We start from the raw sequence: 22,930 nt of genomic DNA, 5'->3' as shown, positions 1-22,930 counted from the left end.
CCTAATTATCAGCAATTACTATTTCGTCTTCACATTAAGTACCAATAATTGTTCAGCCTATGAGGTTTTAATATGCAAATAAACATGAAGCTGCCTGTCATAATAATTTTGCCAAAGTTTGAGGGAAGCCCATGGTCATCCACTTTGTAGGAAGAAATAAAAGTGTAAACTACTTTCTAAATTGGGAGAAAATTCAAGAATCTGAGGTGCAAAGGGACTTGGGAGTCCTTGTGCAGCATTCACTAAAGGTTAACTTGCAGGCTGAGGAAGGCAAATGCAATGTTAGCAGTCATTTCCAGAGGACTAGAATATAAAAGCAGGGATGTAATGTTAAGGTTTTATAATGTATTGGTGAGGCATCATTTAGAGTATTATGAGGAGATTTGGGCCCCTCATCTCAGAAAGGAGGTGCTGACATTGTGCAGAGTTTAAAGGAGATTCACAAAATAATACTGGGAATGGAAGGCTTGTCACGTGAGGAGCGTTTGATGGCTCTGGGCCTGTACTCGCTGGAGTTCAGAAGAATGAGAAGAGACCTCATTGAAACCTATCAAATGTTGGAAGGTCTGAATAGAGTGGATGTGGAGAGGATGTTTCCTATGGCAGGGGAGTCTAAGGCTAGAGGACGCAGCCCCAGAATAGAGGGATATGCTTTTAGAATGAAAATGATGAGGAATTTCTTCAGCCAGAGGGTGGTGAATATGTGGAATTCTGTGCCACAGGTGGCTGTGGAGATCAAGTCATTGGGTATATTTAAGGCAGAGATTGATAGGTTCTTGATAGGTTCATGGCATCAAAGGTTACTGGGAGAAGACTGGGGAGTGGGGCAGAGGAGGGGAAAAAAGATCAGCCATGATTGAAAGACAAATTGATAAGACTCTTGATTAATCGCAGCATGAAAGGATACAGGGAGAAGGCAGGAGATTGGGGCTGAGAGGGGAAAATGGATCGATGGGCCAAATAGCCTAACTCTGCACCTATATCTTAATAGAACTATTCAAACAACAACTGTGCCCACGTTTCAGTTTAGAATTGCAGGCATCACAGGGGCTCCGAGAAAACGTTTCTGAATTGCTATTTTCTGTAATACAAAGCCACGCCATCTCAGCGTTCTTCAAGAAACACTGCTAAGAGTTTGTGATATTTTATATACAGCCTCCATCCACACATGAGCGAATTGGATTCCTTACGTAAATGCTTTAAGAATTCTCTGCCTGTACTCGCAGGTAATTTTACACAAAAAGAAAACAGTTTTGAAAGGAGTATCAATACAAAAAGAACGTACACACTCTATATGCAACATACTGACGCTGAAATGTCTAATTTGGAACCACTGCAAACAATAAAGTAAAACACGGAACAGTACAGTACAGAAACAGGCCATTCGGCCCACAATGTTGTGCTGAACCAGCTAAAAAGAAAACAAAAACCACCAAGAACTGAACCCTCCTACCTACACAATGTCCATCTCCCTCCATCTTTCTCATACCCATGTGCCTATCCAAAAGTCTCTGAAAAGCCTCTACCATCATACCAGTCAATGTATTCCAGGCATCCACCACTCTGATGGTAAAAAAACTTACCCCTCACATCCCCCTTGAACCTACCTACCCACTCTCACCTTCAATGCATACCTCTGGTATTAGACATTTAAATCCAGGGAAACAGATACTCTTCTCTACTTTATCCATGCACATGCTTCTCATAGTCTTACAAACCTCTATCAGATCTCCCCTCGGCCTCCAGCGCTTCAGAGAAAACAACATAAGTTTATCCAGCTCTCATGATCGCATGTCCTCTAAACCAGGCAACATTCTGGCGAACCTCTTCTGCATCGACTCCAAAGCCCCAACATCTTTCCTATAGTGGGACAATCAGAACTGCATGCAATACTCCAGACGTGGCCTACCCAGAGTCTGATAAAGTTGCAGCACTTCCTCTAAAGCAGGCAGCATCCTGGTTAGACCTCATTGATCGAGCTGCTTTGGTAGTTTCATAAATTGAGTTCGTTATTTTAATTCCGAATTGTCCTATGATGAACTGATCACTGAAAATCATTTTAATTTGAACTATGCCCTGTAATAGCCTGAGGCCCTCGTTATTTAATTTCAGAATCTTGTTCCCCATTGCGGGTATTTAAAACCAATACAATTATGTTATTTTAAATAAATATTTAATGCGTAGGCCCATTGCATCCGGGCATTAAAATCTGTGTTTTGTTTCCCCCAGTTGGGCTCATGTTGAACGTATATTTGGTCAATACAGAGCAGAGGTTTCAGTGTTTGGGGGACGGTATCAGTCCACGTACATTTTCCAACAGGCTGCGCGGGTGAACCTGGATCAGGGGTAGAGTAACTACACTTCACTGCAGCAATTCTCAATGAAACACCCCTCCAATATTTCAACCAGGTCCTGAAGAAGGGTCTCGGCCAGAAACATCGACCGCTTACTCTTTTCCACAGACGCTGCCTGAGCTGCTGAGTTCCTCCAGCATTTTGTGAGAGTTGCTTTGGATTTCCAGCATCTGCAGACTTTCTCCTGCCTACAAATGTGTTGGGGTGGCACAAAGCCTCATCTGCCTCAAAGATTTTATTGCAAACAATAAAAGCAGAGAGGGTTCTGTATGTGTCCATTTACCCCTCATTCAAGCAACCCATCATAACAAAGAAAGATTACAGGGACATTGCCGGGTCTACAGGACCTGAGTTACAGGGAAAGATTGAATATGTTAGGACTTCTTTAACTTGGAACATAGAAGATTGCAAAGAGATATGACAGAAGGAGACAAGATTATGAGGGGTTTAGATAGGGTAAATGCAAGCAGTCATTGTCCACTGAGGTTGGATGAGACTGCAGCTAGAGGTCATGGGTTAAGGGTGAAAGGTGAAATGTTTAAGGGGAACATGTGCTGAACTTTTCTATGACTAATTATTAAGTCATTTACTTTATCATTGCCTGTGGTACCCTGCTGCTTTGAGAATCATCTTCTGGAAATTAACCTTTATTAAGACAGTAATACCACTTCAATGGCATTAACCGCGTGTCCGTCTTGTGCAGTGCTTTGTAAATGTACGTCCGCTCTTACCAGCAAACAGTGAACATACTCCGGTCCGCCAACGAGCACCGTGAAGCTCCCTAGTTGCTCTGCTAATGCCAGCAGTGCCTCGTCTTCATCGAAAATGGTGTCTGCATCGAGACGAGAAATCAGTGGCAAGGCGACTCTGAGAGGCAGCTCAACCACACGCAGCTTTGTACCTACCAGTCAGAAGTGGGAGCAGCTCATTCCGGGTACGCTCTACCCCCAAGGCCAAGGCAGTTGTGGACAGTTGCTTTATGTTGTTCAACCGTAACTGGGGAAAGGAAAGAAATGAAATTGATCAATGCCATCCAACCCTGAACAGAATTATGGAAAAAAAAAGATATTTTGCTTAAACTATGCTGCAATCAAAAATACACCACTGTAACAATTGTTGTAACAATTAAATGCAGGTAATGGCGAACAGAACAGAAACCCATAGCAGAAACCATTATTTCCAGAGCAGAGTGAGGTTATTGTTGTGATAGAAAGATTGGATCTCACGATTTAGCGATTCAATCCATTTCTTGCTTGGGCATTGTTGTGTTTGTGGCCGGGTTACACAATAAAACGATAAATAAAAATGCTGGAGACTGGAGCCAAGTTAACAGGGTTTTTCTCACTGACGGAACCCGAACTGAACACAGATATACAGATCAATACGCGCCTAATAGCGCATGCTCAATAACGCGTTACTACGACATAAAATAGTCCCATGTTATACAGTAGGCTATATAGTACAGGCATAATTCATTAGTACAGTTGATGAGGTTGAGTAATAACACTGGCCACTCCACTGGGCACCGCACAACATTATTCTCATCAGCACAAGTCCTGAGCCCAGTCAGTAAAAGGTTTCTCCTTCTACAGGTGCCAAGCCTCTGCTTTGGTCACCCATTTCCATGAATACAGGACCATAATTCACTGAACGTGGTGCCATGGGTAGATATGGTCATGAAGAAAGCTTCTGGCACCTTGGCCTTCGTAAATCAAGGTAAGTTTGGATGTTATGTTGAATTTCTATAAGACAGTAGTAAGACCTAATTTGGAGTGTCGTGTGCAGTTTCAGCTGCCGACCCACAGGAAAGATGTCAGTAAAGTTGAAAGAGTACAGAGGAGATTTATAAGGATGGTGCCAGGACTGGAGGACCTGAGTTATGAGGGAAGATTGAATAGGTTAGGCCCTTATTCCTTGATACATAGAAGATTGAGAGGAGATTTGACAGAGGTATGAGGGATCTAGGGTAAATGCAAGCAGACTTTTTCCACTGAGGTTGGGTGGGACTACAACCAGAGGCCATGGTTTAAGGGTGAAAGGTGAGAGGTTTAAGGGGAACATGAGGGGGAATTTCTTCACTCAGAAGGTGGTGAGCGTGTGGAATGAGCTGCCAGCACAAGTAGTGGATGCGAGCTCGATTGAATTGACTTTATTACCAACATCCTTCATACACACGAGTAAAAATCTTTATGTTGCATCTCCGTCTAAATGTGCAATTTATAATGAATAGTATGTATGTATGGTTCACAGTAATGTTAACTGCTAAGGCTATTAAAGTGGCTTCTCTGTAATGTTAACTGCTAAGGCTAATGTAATATCTTCCCTGTAATGCTAACTGCTGATGTAATGGTTTCTCTGTAGCTGTGATGTTTGGGTTATAACTACAGATAATGGGGAACTAACCAATGGGAGACATGTTATTCTATCTTGTATGTTTGGAAACTGAGTTGGTACACAGGCTTTCGGGTGAGGCGAGCGAAGAGGAAGGACAAGTGTGGGGAGCGCTCGGTGGTCACAGGACGGCATATACGGGAATTCGAGGGTCCGGAGGTTGCCGGCGGTTCTGCGGAGGTCGTTTATGGAAGAACCCCAGATGCATGAGCTCCAACAATTTTTGTGCACAAATTGATAACTTTAATAAGAGCGGCACCTTTGTCTTTTATAACTGGGGAGAGACAACCTAATGCACTATTGAATGCTACATACTTTTCAAAGACTTGTGAACGTCAGAAGCAATATAGCAATGCAAAGGGCCTTAAGAATAAGTTGAGGGTGGTATGAAGGATCTTCCAGCAATGGAACAGAAACAAAACGAATAAAGCTAGATCAAGTCCTTTGAATAACCATATACTTAATTTCTTCAACAATTTTCCAAATTAAACAATAAATATTGTGGATAGCAAATTGATTTTGGAGTAGTATATACATAGAACTTTCTTATTTCCCTAATCAAAGACTGGCAGGACAGTCAAGGTAAGAAGGTATAACAATAATCTTACCTCTAGTTTTTTAATGAGTCTGGCCTCCTGTGCCTTCAATCTCTCCTTCTGATACTTTTCATGTACTTCCTTCAAATTGTCTACAATAGATCTCTTGTCAGATGCTGTCTCTGTTAGGGATGCAATCAAATCAAAGTTATAATAGGTAGTAGCTTCCAATTCAACCAATTATTTATCATTCAAGATATACACCTCAGCAGGGAGAAATCAACTAACAATTTTATTTAGTTTCTATTCATTTATTGCTATCTGAAGCTTAAGTTTCCAATTAAAATCCATCTGATTCAATGCAGTAATATCTGCCAGAATTAAATGGAAACTCTCACATACCATTTTGTTTTGCTTATCACACATGTACTGAGAGCCCCAGTCTTAGAACACATACCGACTAACACATGTAGGGTTCTTGGTAATGTTAACTGCTAAGGCTAATGAAATGGCATCTCTGTAATGCTAACTGCTGATGTAATAGTTTGTCTGTAGCTGCGATATTTGGGTTTTAACTACAGATAACAGGGAACTAACCAAATGAGAGACACATTATTCTATCTTGTTTGTCTGGGAACCGAGCTTTTGCGGTTTTTCGGTCGAGGCGAGTGAGGAGGTAGAACGAGTGTGGGAAGTGCTCGGTGATCACCGAATGGAGTCTACGGGAATTCGAGGGTCCAGCGGTTGGCAACGTTTCGGCGGAGGTCATTGAGGAGGAACACCGGAGGCGTGAGCTCCAACGATTTTTGTGCACAAACTGTTAACTTTAACAAGAGTGGCATCTTTGTCTTTTATATTTGGTTTCTCTACTAACCACACAACAAAATAAGAGATATAAAGTGTAATCACTTAATAGCTAGATAGAATTGGGGACCACGTGGCCGAGGCCCCAGACTGTGATTACTCTGCGCTCATTCTTGGGGTTCTGTGGTTGGTATCGGAGATCCGTGAAGGGCTATGCCAAAGTGAGTCACCCCTTGAACCAGCTTCAGTGTGGTTACCCTCCCTTGGGGAAGAAAGGGAAAGGGAAAAGGGGACGGGAGGTTGGAGAATATCTAAACCCATCGGAGCCCTTTCAACAGATGCAAAATGCGAGGAGGCTTTTCAGTCGCTGAAAGAGTTGCTGACCCAGACACCGGTGCTGGCTTTTGCAGAGCCCCGACTACCGTATGTTGTATCAGGATCAGGGCACCGGGTTGAGGCCTGTGGTGTTCATCAGCTGGAGCTTGTTGCCCTCTGAGAGAAACTCTCCCACCCACAAGTTGGAATTTGTGGCGTTGAAATGGGCAGCGGTGGATAAGCTGAGTGACTGTCTCTCTGGAGCCAAGTTTGAGGTGAGGACGGACAACAATCCCCTCACTTACATCCTGACCTTGGCGAAACTGGATGCCACAGATGGTTGGCGGCCTTGTCGGTATATGATTTCAGCCTGAAGTACCGGCTGGGGAGCCGGAACATTGATGCAGATGCTTTGTCCCGACGGGTGCATGAGGGACTGGACATGGACGAGGAGTGGGAGAGTGTTCCTGCCCCTGGGGTGAAGGCCATGTGTCAGTTTGCCATCACCGTGAAGGCCGAGGAAAAGGAAAGGGCGGATCGAGCAGTGGATCATTTGGGGGCTTCTGATGACACCCTACCTCCAGTTTACTGTAACCTGACTGTTCTGAAGAGCAAGCAGCTGCCGGAATTGAGTTCTGGAGGAGTGGCAGCTGCTCGGTGAGATGATCCGGGCACTGGCACTATTTGGCATGTATTTGGAAAGGGGGATATGGCGCAGGCGGAGAAGACAAAACATGCTTCAGTACCTCCATTACTGAGAGAATAGCCTCGTTTGAAGTTAAAGAACCAAATTTTATACCGGCCACGTCAGCCCCGGACCGACCTCGGCGTTGCCAGCTGGTTCTGCCTGAGAAGTATCGGAGCATTGCGTTGAGGTCACTTCATGATGATTCTGGACATCTGGGGGTGGAAAAGACCTATGGTTTTTCTGGCCCTGAATGAAGTTGGAGGTTGAAGAGTATTGCAAATCGTGCATTTGCTGCATACGCTGGAAGACACTGCCTGTGCAGGCAGCTCCTTTGTCATACCTGCAGAGTGCAGGGCTCCTGGACCTGGTGTGTATGGATTTCCTGTCTATAGAACCCGATGCCAGCAACACGGCCAATGTCTTAGTCATCACGGACCACTACACTGGATATGCTCAGGCTTTTCCTCCCAAGGACCAGAAGGCGACTATGGTGGCAAAAGTGTTATGGGAGAAGTATTTCATGCATTATGGCCTTCCCCAGACGGATACATAGTGACCAGGGATGGGACTTCGAGAGTAGACTCATCTACGAGTTACTGGGCATGCTGGGAGTTGAGAAATTGAGGACCATGCCCTATCACCTGCAGGGCAATCCCCAGCCTGAGAGGTTTAAGCTTGGGCCCCTGGATATCAGCAAGGAGAGCAGGTGGAGTTAACATATCGGGCATCTGGTTCACTGTACCCGAAATGAAGCTACTGCGTGCACGCCATATGCAGGAAGCCAAGGCGTTACTAGTGAAGGCTTGAAACATGGATTGTCCCATATAACTGCTGAAAAGGCATGTTTAATTGGGGCCCATGCAACTGTCCGAGGCCACACCTTTAGTTTGGAGAAAGTGGGAGAAACCCAAGTCAAACTTGAGAGTAAGAACTAGTTCTACCAGGTGAGGAAAGATGGTGATGAAGGGGAACTGATAAGGTCTGTTGTCTAGAAAGAAGCAGAACATTAAGGACTTCCTGGAAGGGGATGAAAACGTATAAACACTAAATCCACAGTGAAAATAAAGTGATCTGGGCCAGGCAACTGTAAGTGATTGAAGTGATGGAGAGATGACAGACCAGATAATGTTCTAAGTGTCGGTTGCCAGAAAAACATTGGCAAGAACTCGAGGAAGAATACTTCCTACTTCTTTTTAAAATTAGGACAACATTATTTGTTACATTGATAAAACCAGACAGGCTTCTGAATACCATTGCATCTCTATTGGTAGAGTAATCCTTCAATACCGAACCATGTGAATAGCCTGGATTGTGGGACTCCAGGTCGGTCTTACAAGAGATATTGTTAAGCCTGGAAAACTGTAGCTATGGAGGAAAGATTAGATAAGTTTGGGTTGTTTTCTAGTCTTGAGATGTATACAGTTGGGAGGATTAAATGGCAGAAATGAGAAGGACTTATTTCCTGAACGGGGGATTAAAAATAAAACTGAGGAGCATAGAAACTGCTAGTAGTATTAAAAGTATTTTCACTCAGAGGATGGTAGAGGGATCTGAAATACTTCCAAGGCGTAAATTCCCCTCATATATAAAAAGTAAATGAATATCTGAAGCGCTGTGATCAACTGGGCTACAGAGCCTGAGGTAGGACGTGGAATTAGAACGGGTAGCTCTTTTCTCGACCATCACAGATACAATTCCCATCATATTCATTTTTATGGTTCTGTGAGATTGGCTGAGGAAATAAGCAGGTAGGTTTTATTTTCAGAAACGCAATTTAGTTGTTCAACTAATTTTTGAAAGTGTTTATACTTGTAAACTTTCAACTTAAAAGACTTCCTGTTATCAAGTGTTTTTGGAATGTGTCATCTCAGGTGTTTACAGAGAGAACATTTTGAGATGCAGACGTACCCTTTTTAACAATGCAACTCAATGACACATTAGATCCTTCACCCTTTCCAGCTCTTTGCAGATTCAGTCCTGAAAACAAAAAGCAGAAAACTAATTTTGAGCTTAAGAGCTTGGCAGATAAATATCATATTGTCTTTGGAATTTTGCAGTGACACAGGATCGCAGATCGACATTGTAGACTGCTTCTCTTTTCACAAATTCTGCCTGATTCCGTGCGTGTTACAGCAAGCTACTCACAACATTTCTGAGCCAAATCCCAGAGTCTCAGAAGCACAGCAAATATCATAGATTATCATTAAACTGCAGAATTGAATGAATTATGTCACTGGATGGAACAATCAGCTATTGAAAGAAAACCTGCTAGAAATTTAGGTAAACTTTTTGAAAGCAGAAATCAAAATATCACAGATGCTGGAAATGTAAAGAGAATGACAGAAATATTCAGCAGGTGAAGCAGTGTCTAAAAAGAGAGAAAAAGAATTGCTGAAATAATATTTCAAAAGTCACTGTCATTGTTTCATGCTCCACCTCCTCAGTAGAAAGTACTGTACTACTCTTTAAAGAAGTCTGCTAAATAAATGAACAACAGTCACGTGCAACCTAATTTAAAAATAAGTACTTTCAATAGGGGAGAAGGCATCCCATTATGTTTAACTTATAAAACAGTGATACTACCAATATTCTGAGAAGTCCTTTTCCAACTAAGGCTGTATTGCCCAGTGACATTACCTTTGTAGAGAAAGTGGTTTAGCCTTGGGCTTCTCAGCAGCAATGGAGGAAGGGGTTTTGATTTGTGGTTTGGTGGAACTGGACACTTTGCTTGGTTTTGCTGGAGTCCTTTTAATCGATTCATCACAGGACTGGTAATACAAGAGAAAGAAAACGGTGAAATGTTCAAAGGTTCATTTTATTGTCAAAGTATGCACGTACAACTCTGATACTTGTCTTCTCCAGATAGTCCTGAAATACAGAAAGACATGAGAGTTGATGAAAGAAAAGACACCAACTCTCCCCACCATCAGTACGAAAAAGAAAAGAAACATTAACAATCCCCGACTCCCTGACTCACATAAAAAAAACAGCAACAATAACAATCTGCAATCCCCTGACTCACAGAGAAAAACAGCAACAATAACAATCCCTGACCTGCTCACTTGCAGAAAAATCAGAGACAACGGCATTAAATCCACACTGCTCCCCCACAGGAAAAAAAATTACAATAACAATCCCCGACCCCCTCGCCTGCAAAACAGACCAGTCACAGTAACATCGAAACCCCCAACCCCACCTTACACACAAAATATTTACAGCTCACCCACCCACCAACCAGCCACAATTAAGAAAACACCAAAAACCTGAAGGAAACCAATATGAAGTACAGTCCAAAATTCACATATGTCTCAGAATATTGGAAACAGCTTTCCATCGGCATACGAAGGCAGTGGCTGCAAACTCAACAAATCAGCAAAAGCATTTTCAACTTAATCAATCCAATTTTAGTTGGTAAATTAATCAAGGCTGACAACTGAAAATATTCAGAGGATGGCAAATCAATTTGGCTAAATGCTGTAAAAAATAAATTGTAAAGACTGCAACAATCCAGATTTCTCCAAACTTTCAGAAAGCATTGCCTCCTGCTGCTTTAACATAGCAGATACAAAGCAGGAGAATAGCAGCGATTGGGGAGAGACAACCGAACGCACTATTGAATGCTGCATACTTTTCAAAGACTTTTGGAAGTCAGAAGCAATATAGCAATTCAAAGAGCCATAAGAATGAGTTGAGGGTGATATAAAGGATTTTCGAGCAATGGAACAGAAACAAAAAGAATAAAGGTAGATCAAGTCCCTTGAATAATCATATACTTAATTTCCTCAAACACCAGGAAATCTGCACATGCTGGAATTTCAAGCAACACACATAAACGTTCACCAGCAACTGTTATGTGTTACTTAATTTCCTCAACAATTTTCCAAATTAAACAATGAATATTGTGGATAGCAAATTGAGTTTGGAGTAGTATATACTTACAAGTTTCTTATTGCCCTAATCAAAAATTGGCAGGGCAGTCAAGGTGAGAAGGTACGACGATAATCTTACCCTTAGCTCTTTAATGAGACTGGCCTCCTGTGCCTTCAATCTCTCCTTCCGAAGCTTCTGCTCTTTCTTCAATTTGTTTACAACAGATTTATGTTTCCTCAGATCATCTTTCAGTGCATGAATCCTCCCCTCGATATCACTCTGCTCAGATACTTTCTTTGTTAGGGATGCAATCAAATCAAAGTTGTAATAGTAGTAGCTTCCAATTCAACCAATTATTTATCATTCAAAATACATATCTCAGCAGGGTGAAATCAACTAACAATTTTACTTAGTTTCTATTCATTTATTGCTACTTGAAGCTTAAATTTCCAATTAAAATCCACCTGATTCAATGCAGAAATAGCTGCAAGAATTAAATGGAAACTCTCACATACCATTTTGTTTTGTTTATCACACATGTCCTGAGATCTCCAGTGGCAGGAAATGCATTTTGATTTTGACATTGTCCTCCTGGTACCATTCTCCTGTAATTATAATCAAAAGCTGTCACTGTACAGTGCAATCAGATCCATAACGCACTAAATGCACTCTTAAAGCTCAGAATACTACTAACACACAGCTGAGCAAAGCCATAGACTCTTAAATACCTTCTTAATTGGCCCAGTAAGCCAACAGATGAAGGGCAAACAGGGAAGGAAAGAAATACTGATATCCCCCAAAATACCAATTACGCACATAAAGCCCCAACCTCGTTGGACACCGACCGGCCAGAGTCACGGCCTCGTTGGAGACGTGGCTCACACTCTCAACAGCAAATACAGTTGTGGACTCATTGAGATCACAAGCAGGGAAACATCAGGAAACAATTTAAATATAAAATTGGATTTTTAAAAAAATCAAAGTTAATGGTGAGCATTGCATCAATAGGCAGAGAAACACTTGCTGCAAAATAGATTACACGCAGCATTTCACTAACCAAAGTTAGAACTCACTGACCACTGCTTTTAAACCTTTTCCTTTGTGTGGTACAAATCTTGCCAGTGAGTTTTCATGTTGATTTCCAGAGTTCAATTTGATTCGGGCTATTTAATCCCACACCCTGTCAGACCTGTACTGGATATGCTTGGCATGCTAGGCATTTAGTTCTGAAGTGCAACTTTAAGCACGACACATCGGAGGTTACCCATTTTCATTATTATTGCTGTTCCTGCTACTCGCTCATTCTTTGATTTGGCTGAAAACTACCATTATAACAGTGAGGACTTTGGGAGGAAGCACAGATGCATCATTCACTCAGTTCTTCCAGTTGAATATAGTTTCACAAAGTTCATTCCAGGCTCTGGTTTAATTGAAGGTGGGGATCTTTACTGGAGAAGTGTCCTCATGTTAGCTAACCTATCACCATCACGACTGTGTGAACCAGGGTGGCAGAACTTTGATCAGATCCATTGGTTGGGGAACTGCTGAACTCTTCATTGAAGATGAGAAAATCTGTAGATGTAGGAAATCCAAAGTAATACCCAGAAAATGCTGAAGGAACTCAGCAGGCCAGGCAACAGCTACGGAAAAGAGTTAACAGTCGTGGAACAGTCCATGTTTCGAACCTAAACAGGCATCACTCCACAACTCTTCCTACGCTACAAAGATAACTGCATTGGTCCTGCTTCCAGCACCCATGCTGAGCTCATCATTTTCCTCAACTTTCTCCAATTTCCACACTGCCCTCAACTGGCCCGTTTCTGACACCTCTCTCCCCTTTCTCGATCTCTGTCTCCATCTTTGGAGACAGTTTATCTACTGATACTCTTTACAAACCCACTGACTCTCACAGCTCTCTGGACAAAACATCTTCCCACCCTATCACTTGCAAAATTGCCATTCCCTAGCCTCAGTTCCTCCATCTCCACTGCATCTGCTCCCACAATGAAGCTTTTCATTCCAGAACAACTGAGATAGCCTCCTTCTTCAAAGAAAAGGGCTTCCTTTCCTCCACTATCAACGCAGCCCTCAACCACATTGCACAAATCACCCTCAACCCTTTCACCTGCCGCCACACGAGGGATAGGGTTCCTCTTGTCCTCACCTATCACCACACAAGCCTCTGCATCCCGCACGTAACCCTCTGTAACTTCTGCTATCTCCAAAGGGAACCCACCACCAAGCACATCTTTCCGTAGGAATCACTCCCTACACGACTCCCTTGTCCACTCATCCCTCCCCACTGATCTCCCTCCTGGCACTTATCCTTGCAACTGGAACAAGGGCCACATCTTCCCCTACACCTCCTTCCTCACTACCATTCAGGGCCTCAAACAGCCCTTCCACGCCAGGTGACACTTCACCCATGCGTCTGTTGGGATCACATTGTATCTGGTGCTGCCTCCTATATATTGATCAGACCAGATTGGGAGACTTTTGTCAAGCAGCTTCGCTCCATCTGCCACAAGAAGCGGGATTTTCCGGTGGCCAGCCATTCCAACTCTACTTCCCATTCCAATATGTCAGTCCATGGTCTCCTGTCACTGTGAGGCCACCCTCAGGTTGGAGGGGCAACAGCTTATTTTTTGTCTGGGTCATCTCCAACCTGATGGCACAAACATCGATTTCTCAAACTTCGATTTCTCAAATTTCCAGTAACTGCCCCTCCTCCTCTCCATTCATTTCCCTCCCGCACCTCATCTCCTTCCCTGCCCATCACCTCCCACTGGTGCTCCTCCTCCTTCCCTTCTTCAATGGTCCTCTGTCCTCTATCAAATACCCCCTACTCCAACCCTTTACCCCTTTCACCAATCAACTTCCCAGCTCTTTACTTTAACCCCTCCACCTCTCCCAGTATCACCTATCACCTGCCAGCTTGTATCTCTTCCTTCCCTTCCTCCTACCTTCTTTTTCTGACTCCTTCTTCCTTCCATTCCAGTCGTGAAGGTTTTCGGCCTGAAACATCGATTGCTTACTCTTTTCCGTTAATGCTGTCTGGCCTGCTGAGTTCCTCCAGCATTGTGTGTGATGCATCTGTTTACTGCATGCTGCTTTTGCCATTTAACAAGCTGATGGTTCTGTGTAGCAGCTCTATTCAGTTCAGATCCACCCAATGCAACTTGTAAAACTTCTTTCTATACTCGCCACTGAACTGGCATTGGTCCCTAGCTTGATAGTAATGGTCAAAAGGAGTGATAGACCAGGCCTCGAGATTACAGTTTGCAGCTGAATACAATTCTGCTGATATGGACAATTGCAACCCTTCATTAGCAACTAGATTTACTGAGACTGTCCCATCAATACTGAGCTGTAATGTTAGCTGTGCTTACATGGAATTCTGTGAGTACCTACCAAGTATAAATACTGAAAAGCTCACACATAGCTGTTGGAAACTTCATACCTGATTGTGTCACAGATACAGATTCGTCAGACGAGCTGCAGGATCCTTGGCATGACTGTAAACCAGGGCTGGAGTTATTCTTCCTATCAGCTTCGTTTGATGCAAGTACACTCACTTCTGAGGAAGCAGACTGCACAAGGGCAAGTGAATGGCAATAGATTAGTTCCTGAGCTGTTAGTATTTTCTGATTTGATAAAATAAAGATTAGATGGTCAGGAAGTTTGCAAAAGTTTAACATCCAGCAACTTAAAGTCTGCACATCCGTCCACTGGATTGCCCCCTCCCTGCCCTTTCAAAGCGTCCCATTATATCCTTCCATATATTTCACTAAACTGCTCCAACCTATTGGCACAAACTCTCAAAGTTTAATGTTCATCTCAAACATGTTACCCTTGAAAGAACCATACAAGAAACACCCCCTCAACCAAATTGATCTAAAAATAACCTACCAAATCATACCAAATAACATATAAACCTAAAATAACACTAACATATAGTAAAAGCAGGAATGATATGATAAATACACAGTGTGGCAGCTCGCCCACACGGGAAGCGAACCGGCTCCAGCAGTCTTGGGCGAGTCTGCAGCCAGCGGCAACCGAGAGGGCTCTGAGCGCGGGGCAGACCTCGGCCTGAAAGCCGACGTCACTTCCGCCCTGCGAAGAGCGGGGGATGCTGGGAGCAGGCACTTAAGCGTGCGCAGTTTGAAACAGTAAACAGTTCAACCAGACCATGCTCGACTCAGTGTGTTGCTTTCACTCGTTGCATATCAGCGTGACCACAACAGCCTATATAAAGTAGAAATAATATATGTAGAGCAGTGGTCCCCAACCTCCGGGCCGCGGACCGATACCGATCCGCGAAGCATGCAGTGGTGCAGCGGTAGCCAGGACACACCCAGCACATTTTTTTAAAAGGGCTGAAATAAACAAGCTAATTAATGCTGAGCTCGCTGCATTGGCACTGCTTCCTGCATGCATGCTGAGCTCGTTGACTTCGTTAACTTTGCCTCTAACTTTCACCCTGCCCTCAAGTTTACCTTTATACTTCATTGTCGCCAAACAATTGGTACTAGAACGTACAATCATCACAGCGATATTTGATTTTGCGCTTCACACTCCCTGATTACAAATATTAAATATTAAAGATATTAAAAATAGTAAATATTAAAAATTTGAATTTTAAACCATAATTAGAAAATAGAAAAATGGGAAGTAAGGTAGTGTAAAAAAACCGAGAGGCAGGTCCAAATATTTGGAGGGTACGGCCCAGATCTGGGTCAGGATCTGTTCAGCAGTCTCATCACAGTTGGAAAGAAGCTGTTCCAAAATCTGTCTGTATGATTCTTCAAGCTCCTGAACCTTCTCCTGGAGCGAAGAGGGACGAAAAGTCTGTTGGCTGGGTGGGTCGTGTCCTTGATTATCCTGGCAGCACTGCTCCGACAGCGTGCGATGTAAAGTGAGTCAGACTTTTTGTTCCAATGTACACAGTAAAGAAAACGACACAGAATGACATTCATGATCCCAGTACATTAATATTCACCTCTTTGGGCAAGTTGGGATTAAAAAAAAGAAATCACTCTAAATTGTTCTCCGAGGCAAAAAAAATAAGGGGAAAGTTCACAGTTGTCCATACAATTGGCTTTAATTGATTCCTAATCTAAATTACCTTACCACTAATGGTTAGTCAAATAACCTCACACCTCCTCCCTTGCAGGAAGCAAAGAATCTTTAAAATATAGAAACGGTCTTTGAGAAAAACAAATCCTGGCACTTCTAGGAGAACCGCCAACTGAAGAAAACTCAATTCTATCGTTGACTTGTTTCCAAACTGCATCAGGCTTGTTTAGACATTCCTTTGCAAACTTCTGATGCTGAAATTTGTGGTGAGGATGCAGGAAAAGTTTTCTTCTGATGACTCTTCCATGAAGGTCATATTTGTTCAGTGTCACTGCACAGTAGAACAGTGCACCACCACTCCAGAGTCTGCTAAATCTTCCTGAAGGTCTTTTGCAGTCAAACAGGGGTTTTGATTTGCCTTTCTAGCAATCCTACAAGTAGCTCTCTTGGAAAGTGTTGTTGGTCTTACAGACCTCAACTTGACCTCCACCGTTCCTGGAACTGCCACTTCTTAATTACGTTATGAACTGAGGAAACGGCTATCTGAAAACGCTTTGGTATCATCTTATAGCCTTCTCCTGCTTTGTGGGCATCATTTATTTTAATTTTCAGAGTGCTAGGCAGCTGCTTAGAGGAGTCCATGGCTGCTGATTGTTGGGACAAGGTTTGAGGAGTCAGGGTATTTATAAAGCTTTGTAATTTGCATCACCTGGCCTTTCCTAATGATGACTGTGAACAAGCCATAACCCTAACAAGCTAATTAAGGTCTGAAACCTTGGTAAAAGTTATCTGAGAACTCAAATCTTTTGGGGTGCCTAAACTTTTCAATGGTGCTCCTTTCCTTTTTTTCACTCTAAAATTGTACAAAACCAAAATAATACACTAATCTTGCTCAATATGTTGAAAAGAATGTTTCATCTTCAACGTTATGATTTTTTGGAGATCAGTTCATCTTCTACTCACTTAACTATTCACAGTAACAGAAATTTTGACCAAGGGTGCCCAAACGTTTTCCTGCCTCTGTATGTCAATTTAGGCAGCTGCAAGTACCATGATGTTTACTTCTGCATAGACTGCAAGTCAACGTTATTTTTTTTTCAATAATATTACTGGTATTGTGAAAATGGTATTCTTCACCATCCACTTCAAGGTTCGACATGTGTGTTTAGAGATGCTCTTCTGCACACCACTGTTGTAACGTGAGGTGATTTGAGTTACTGTCACCTTCCTGTCAGCTTGAACCAGTCAGTTGTCGTTTTGGGCCAAGATGCTTCATCAGGACTAGAAAAAAAAAGATGAGATCAGAGTAAGAAGGCGGGGGAAGACGTACAAGGTTGTGGGTGAGAGGAGAAACCAGGAGATGGGGAGTGGTGAGGTAAAGAGCTGAGAAATTGGTGAAAGAGAAAGTGCTGGAGAAGCCGGAATCTGACAGGAGAGGACAGAAGGCCGTAGAAGAAAGGGAAGGGGGAAGAGCACCAGAGGGAGGTGATGGGCAGGTAAGGAGATAAGGTGAGGGAGCAAAATGGGAATGGGGAATGGTGAAGTGGGGGGGTCATTACCGGAAGCAGGAGAAATTGATGTTGATGCCATCAGGTTGGAGGCTACCCAGACGAAATAAGGAGTTGTTCCTCCAACCCGAGTGTGGCCTCATCGCGGCAGTAGAGGAGGCCATGGACCGACATGTTGGAATGGGAATGGGAAATAGAATTAAAATTGGTGGCCACCAGGAGAAGTGCCACACCTGCCCCTGGATCTCCTCCCTCACTACCATTCGGGGCCCAAACAATCCTTCCAGGTGAGGCGACATTTTACCTGTGAGACCTGGCCCAGACTGGGAGACCACTTCGACGAGCACCTACAGTCCATCCAGCAGAAGAAAACAGGACCTCTCAGTGGCCACAAATTGACCTGGATGAGGAAGTGGAGGGATAGGTTAGTAAATCTGCTGACGACACAATGGTTGGCGGGGTTGTGGATGGTGTGGATAGCGGGACATTGATAGGATGCAAAACTGGGCTGAGAAGTGATAGATGAAGTTCAACGCAGATAAGTGAGAGATGGTTCATTTTGCTCGGTCAAATATGATGACAGAATATAGTATGAATGGTAAGACTCTTAGCAATATGGTGACCTTTTATCCAATAGTTTCATTTAATTGTTTATCAGTCTTTCAGTCTTTTTTTTTCAAAGTTTTAGATTTGATCTGAAAGTCTTTCTTTCTTTCTTTTTTCATCATATCTTCAAAATGGACTGCCATTCCTTTTTTTTTTGTTTTGGTTTTTTTTTAGTGTAGTGGTTTTTTTTTCCTTTTCATTTAAGACCCGATGTTTTTTTCCCTTTCTCTTCATAATCTGCTAAGGGAATTGTTATTTTCATTTTTTATTATATATTTTATACTAGTTTAACAATATCTATGATTTTGACAATGTCTAACTTAATCTTGGAGTATATTGTTACAGGTACATATATTTGAATGAATTCTCCTCTTGATTGTATTTATGCTTTTTTTTAAATCAATGAAAAGATTAATGAAGAAAAAGACTCTTGGCAGTGTGGGGGATCAGAGGGATCTTGGGGTCCGAGTCCATAGGACACTCAAAGCTGCTGCGCAGGTTGGCTCTGTGGTTAAGAAAGCATACAGTGTATTGACCTTCATCAACCGTGGGATTGAGTTTCGAGCCCGGGGGGGGTAATGTTGCAGCTATATCGGACCCTGGTCAGACCCCAATTGGAGTACTCTGCTGAGTTCTGATCGCCTCACTATTGGAAGGATGTGGACACTGTGGAAAGGGTGCAGAGGAGATTTACAAGGATGTTGCCTGGATTGGGGATCATGCCAAGTGAACTCAGTCTTTTCTCCTTGGAGCGGCGGAGAATGAGAGGTGACCTGATAGAGGTGTATAAGATGATGAGAGGCATTGATCTTGTGGCTAGTCAGAGGCTTTTTCCCAGGGCTGAAATGGCTAATATGAGAGGGCAGAGTTTTAAGGTGCTTGGAATGGTGCCGGAGGATTGGCTCATGTAGTTCCATTGTTTAAAAAGGGTTCTAAGAGTAAACCTGGCAATTATCAGCCTGGGAGTTTGATGTCAGTGGTGGGTAAATTGATGGAAAGTATTCTCAGAGATGGTATATATAATTATCTGGATAGACAGGGTCTGATTAGGAACAGTCGACATGGATTTGTGCATGGAAGGTCATGTTTGACAAATCTTATTGAAATTTTCTGAAGAGGTTACTAAGAAAGTTGACGAGGGTAAAGCGGTGGATGTTGTCTATACGGACTTCAGTAAAGCCCTTGACAAGGTTCCACATGGAAGGTTAGTTAGGAAGGTTCAATGGTTCGGCATTAATATCGAAGTAGTCAAATGGATTCTGCAGTGGCTAGATGGGAGACGCCAGAGAGTAGTGGTGGATAACTGTGTGTCAGATTGGAGGACGGCGTGTAACGGTGTTTCTCAGGGATCTGTACTGGGTCCAGTGTCGTTTGTCATATATATTAATGATCTGGATGATGGGGTGGTAAATTGGATTAGTAAGTATGCAGATGATACTAAGATAGGTGGCGTTGTGGTTTTCAAAGCCTGCAGAGAGATTTAGGCCAGTTAGAAGAATGGGCTGAAAGATGGCAGATGGAGTTTAATGCTGAAAAATATGAGGTGCTACATTTTGGTAGGACTAATCAAAATAGGACAGACATGGTAAATGGTGGGGCATTGAAGAATGCTGTAGAACAGTGGGATCTAGGAATAATGGTGCATTGTTCCCTGAAGATGGAATCTCATGTGGATAGGGTGGTGAAGAAAGCTTTTGGTATGCTGGCCTTTATTAATCAGAGCATTGAGTATAAGAGTTGGGAGGTAATGTTGAAATTGTATAAGGCATTGGTAAAGCCAAATTTGGAATATTGTGTACAGTTCTGGTCACCGAATTATAGGAAAGATGTCAATAAAATTGAGAGAGTACAGAGGAGGTTTCATCTCCTAAGTTACAGAGAAAGGTTGAACAAGTTACGTCTTTATTCTTTGGAGCGTAGAAGGTTGAGGGGGGACTTGATAGAAGTGTTTAAAATTGTAAGGGGAATTGATAGAGTTGACGTGGATAGGCTTTTTCCATTGAGAGCGGGGGAGATTCAAACAAGAGGACATGAGTTGAGAGTTAAAGGGCAAAAGTTTAGGGGTATCATGAGGGGGAACTTCTTTACTCAGAGAGTGGTAGCTGTGTGGAACGAGCTTCCAGCAGAAGTGGTTGAGGCAGGTTCGATGTTGTTGTTTAAGGTTAAATTGGATAGATACATGGACAGGAAAGGAATGGAGGTTTATGGGCTAAATGCAGGTTGCTGGGACTAGGTGAGAGTATGAGTTTGGCACGGACTAGAAGGGCCGAGATGGCCTGTTTCCGTGCTGTAATTGTTATATGGTTATATGGAAGGAGATAGATTAACGTCTGTTACAAGCCTTGTGGCAGAGAGCGACTGAGAGTACGAGACTCCCCCGCCCCGGATAGGACGCCAGTCTATCGCAAGGTTAACCCCCAGCATTTTTTTGCCGATACCCATTCTCAGCTGGGTAGACTGGAGCATTGTGTGGTTAAGTGCCTTGCTCAAGGACACACACGCTGCCTCGGCCGAGGCTCAAACCCATGACCTTCAGATCGCTAGTCCAACGCCCTAACCACTTGGCCACGCATCACACAGAGATAAGTCAAGGGTATGTTTTTTACGCAGAGTGCGTGGAATGGGCTGCCAGCAACAGTGGTGGAGGCATATGTGATAGGGTCTTTTAAGAGACTCTTAGGCAGGTATATGGAGCTTAGAAAAATAGAGAGCTAAGGTTAATTTCTAAAGGAAATACCCATTCCCATTCCCATTCGGGCATACCAGATAATGGCCTCCTCTTTTGCCACAATGAGGCCACTCTCATGGTGGAGGAGCAACATATTCTGTCTAGGTGTTCTCAAGCCGATGCCATGACAGATTTTATTTTCCAGTTCCCTTCTCTCTGCTTCGATTCCTCATTCTGGCCTCTTGCCTCATCTCCTCACCTGCCTGTCACCTCCCCTACCCCGGTGCCCCTCCTTCCTCCCTCTCTCCCATGGCCCACTCTCCTCTCTTATTAAATTCCACCTTCTCCAGCCATTTACCTTTCCCACCCACCTGGCTTCACCTATCACCTTCCAGCTATCCTCCCCCCGCCCACTTTTTATTCTGGCGTCTTCCCCATTCCTCTCCAGCCCTGAAGAAGGCTCTGTGCCTGAAACATGGACTGTTTATTCCTCTGCATAGATGCTGCCTGACCTGCTGAGTTCCTCCAGCATTCTGTGTGCGTCCCTCTGGATTTCCAGCATCTGCAAAATCTCTTGTGTGCACGTGACCAATGAACCTACTAACCCAGATGTCTTTGCAAAGTGCGAGGAAACCAGAGCACCCGGAGGAAACCCGCACAGTCACAGAGTGAACAAACTATAACTCCGTATAGACAGCGGTGGCAATTGAACCCAGGTTGCTGGCACTGTAATGGCGTTATGCGAACTGCTATACCAGCCGCTTGTTTGAGGGGTAAATATCTGCCCCAGGACACTGTGAGAAACTTCCCTTCTCCAAATCAGTGATGCTGTAAGATATCTTAAATCCGTTTACAAAGGGTCTTGGTTTAACATCTCAGGCAAATGATGGTACCTCTGACCGTACAGCATTCCCTCGGTACTGCACTGAGAGTGTCAGTGGTATCAAGTCACCAGCTCATCTCTTGAGCTGCTATAATCCAACCACATGTCTGCAATGCTGGAAATTCAAGCAACACACACAAAGTGCTGGAGGAACTCAGCACTGAGGTGTTGTGCAGCATTACCATCATCTTAGTGGGAAGAGTTGTTTCCCTCAGACAGAAGTCTACCAGGCCAAATGGACATTCAAGGAGTATGGACAAACACTGGACAGGGTTTTCCACAGAGGGGTAACTCATTCTTAACTTCCAATACCAAGTGGGTCATCCCACAGATATCCTGACCTTGAAGAGGTCTCTGTGGGCGGCTGCAACCAGTTGATTGTTAATGGGTGTCATTAGTATATATAGTAGCACAGTGGCTAAGTTGCTAGACTTGCTCCTAGAGAACTGCGCTCTTAAATCCATCAAAACGAGTTCATATCTCACCATCGCAGCTGGGAAATTTAAATCTGAATCATTAAAGCAATTTCAAATATTAAAAATTAGTGTCATTATTTGTGTCTGTAAAGCACTGGATTGATGTCCAAGTTCACCTGGTTCAGCAAGGTCTGTAAACACCTGTAATCTCAGTAGTATGTTAGCTGTCAATTGCTCTCTGAATTGGCCCAGCAAGCCACTGCTCAGGAGTAGCTAAGGATGGGCAATAAATGCCTACCGCACATCCTGTGGGCAAATAATATTTTTAAAAAGTTGATGAGAAGTCGTGGAGAATCCAGCAAGTGAATGAATTGTTCTTCCTCAGTGTCCCATCCCACTGGTATCAGTGATCCCCACATACACAATTGTGGATTCTCCTCTTCGATCTCTGGTCACACCTAGTAGCAGCTGGCTTTGCCCATCTCCAGAGTCTGCTTGTGTGCTCTGTGATGGCGTGTGGGCAGCCGGAGTAGTGTCAGCCCCCTTGATGCCACACTCCATGTATGAGGTTTAACTAGATCTGGAGACAAAAAGGACTTCAGATGCGGTAATGTGGAGCCAACAAATCACTGGAGGAACTCAGCAGTCAGGCAGCAAATGTGCAGGACGAGCAGCGCTCAATATTTTGGATTGAGAACTTGCTCAGTTGCTCCAGAACAAATCAAATGGGTATACATGGCTACAAGCCCCTGGCTTCTCACAGTACATTAACATGGAACAATGCAGCATAGTACAGGTCCTCTGGCCCACAA

General features: G+C 43.4%; 1 protein-coding gene across 1 annotated transcript in view; it reads right to left on the bottom strand.

Moving 5' to 3' along the window:
* Positions 1-22,097, bottom strand: part of LOC140203639 (serine/threonine-protein phosphatase 2A 65 kDa regulatory subunit A beta isoform-like) — an 85,302-nt gene extending 63,205 nt beyond the window's left edge. Inside the window, exons 1-4 of the mRNA XM_072269686.1 lie at positions 22,044-22,097; positions 14,943-15,074; positions 3,260-3,350; positions 3,086-3,186 (exon numbers count right to left, since the gene is read on the bottom strand). Coding sequence (XP_072125787.1) covers positions 3,086-3,186; positions 3,260-3,350; positions 14,943-15,074; positions 22,044-22,097 — 378 coding nt within the window. The remainder of the gene's footprint in view (positions 1-3,085; positions 3,187-3,259; positions 3,351-14,942; positions 15,075-22,043) is intronic.
* Between the last annotated feature and the right edge of the window lie 833 nt (positions 22,098-22,930).

This window comes from Mobula birostris, chromosome 10 (assembly GCF_030028105.1).
Source record: "Mobula birostris isolate sMobBir1 chromosome 10, sMobBir1.hap1, whole genome shotgun sequence".
Taxonomy (NCBI): Eukaryota; Metazoa; Chordata; class Chondrichthyes; order Myliobatiformes; family Myliobatidae; genus Mobula; species Mobula birostris.
The sequence above is the reverse complement of the archived record's forward strand: the minus strand, read 5'-3'. Positions and strand labels throughout refer to the sequence as shown.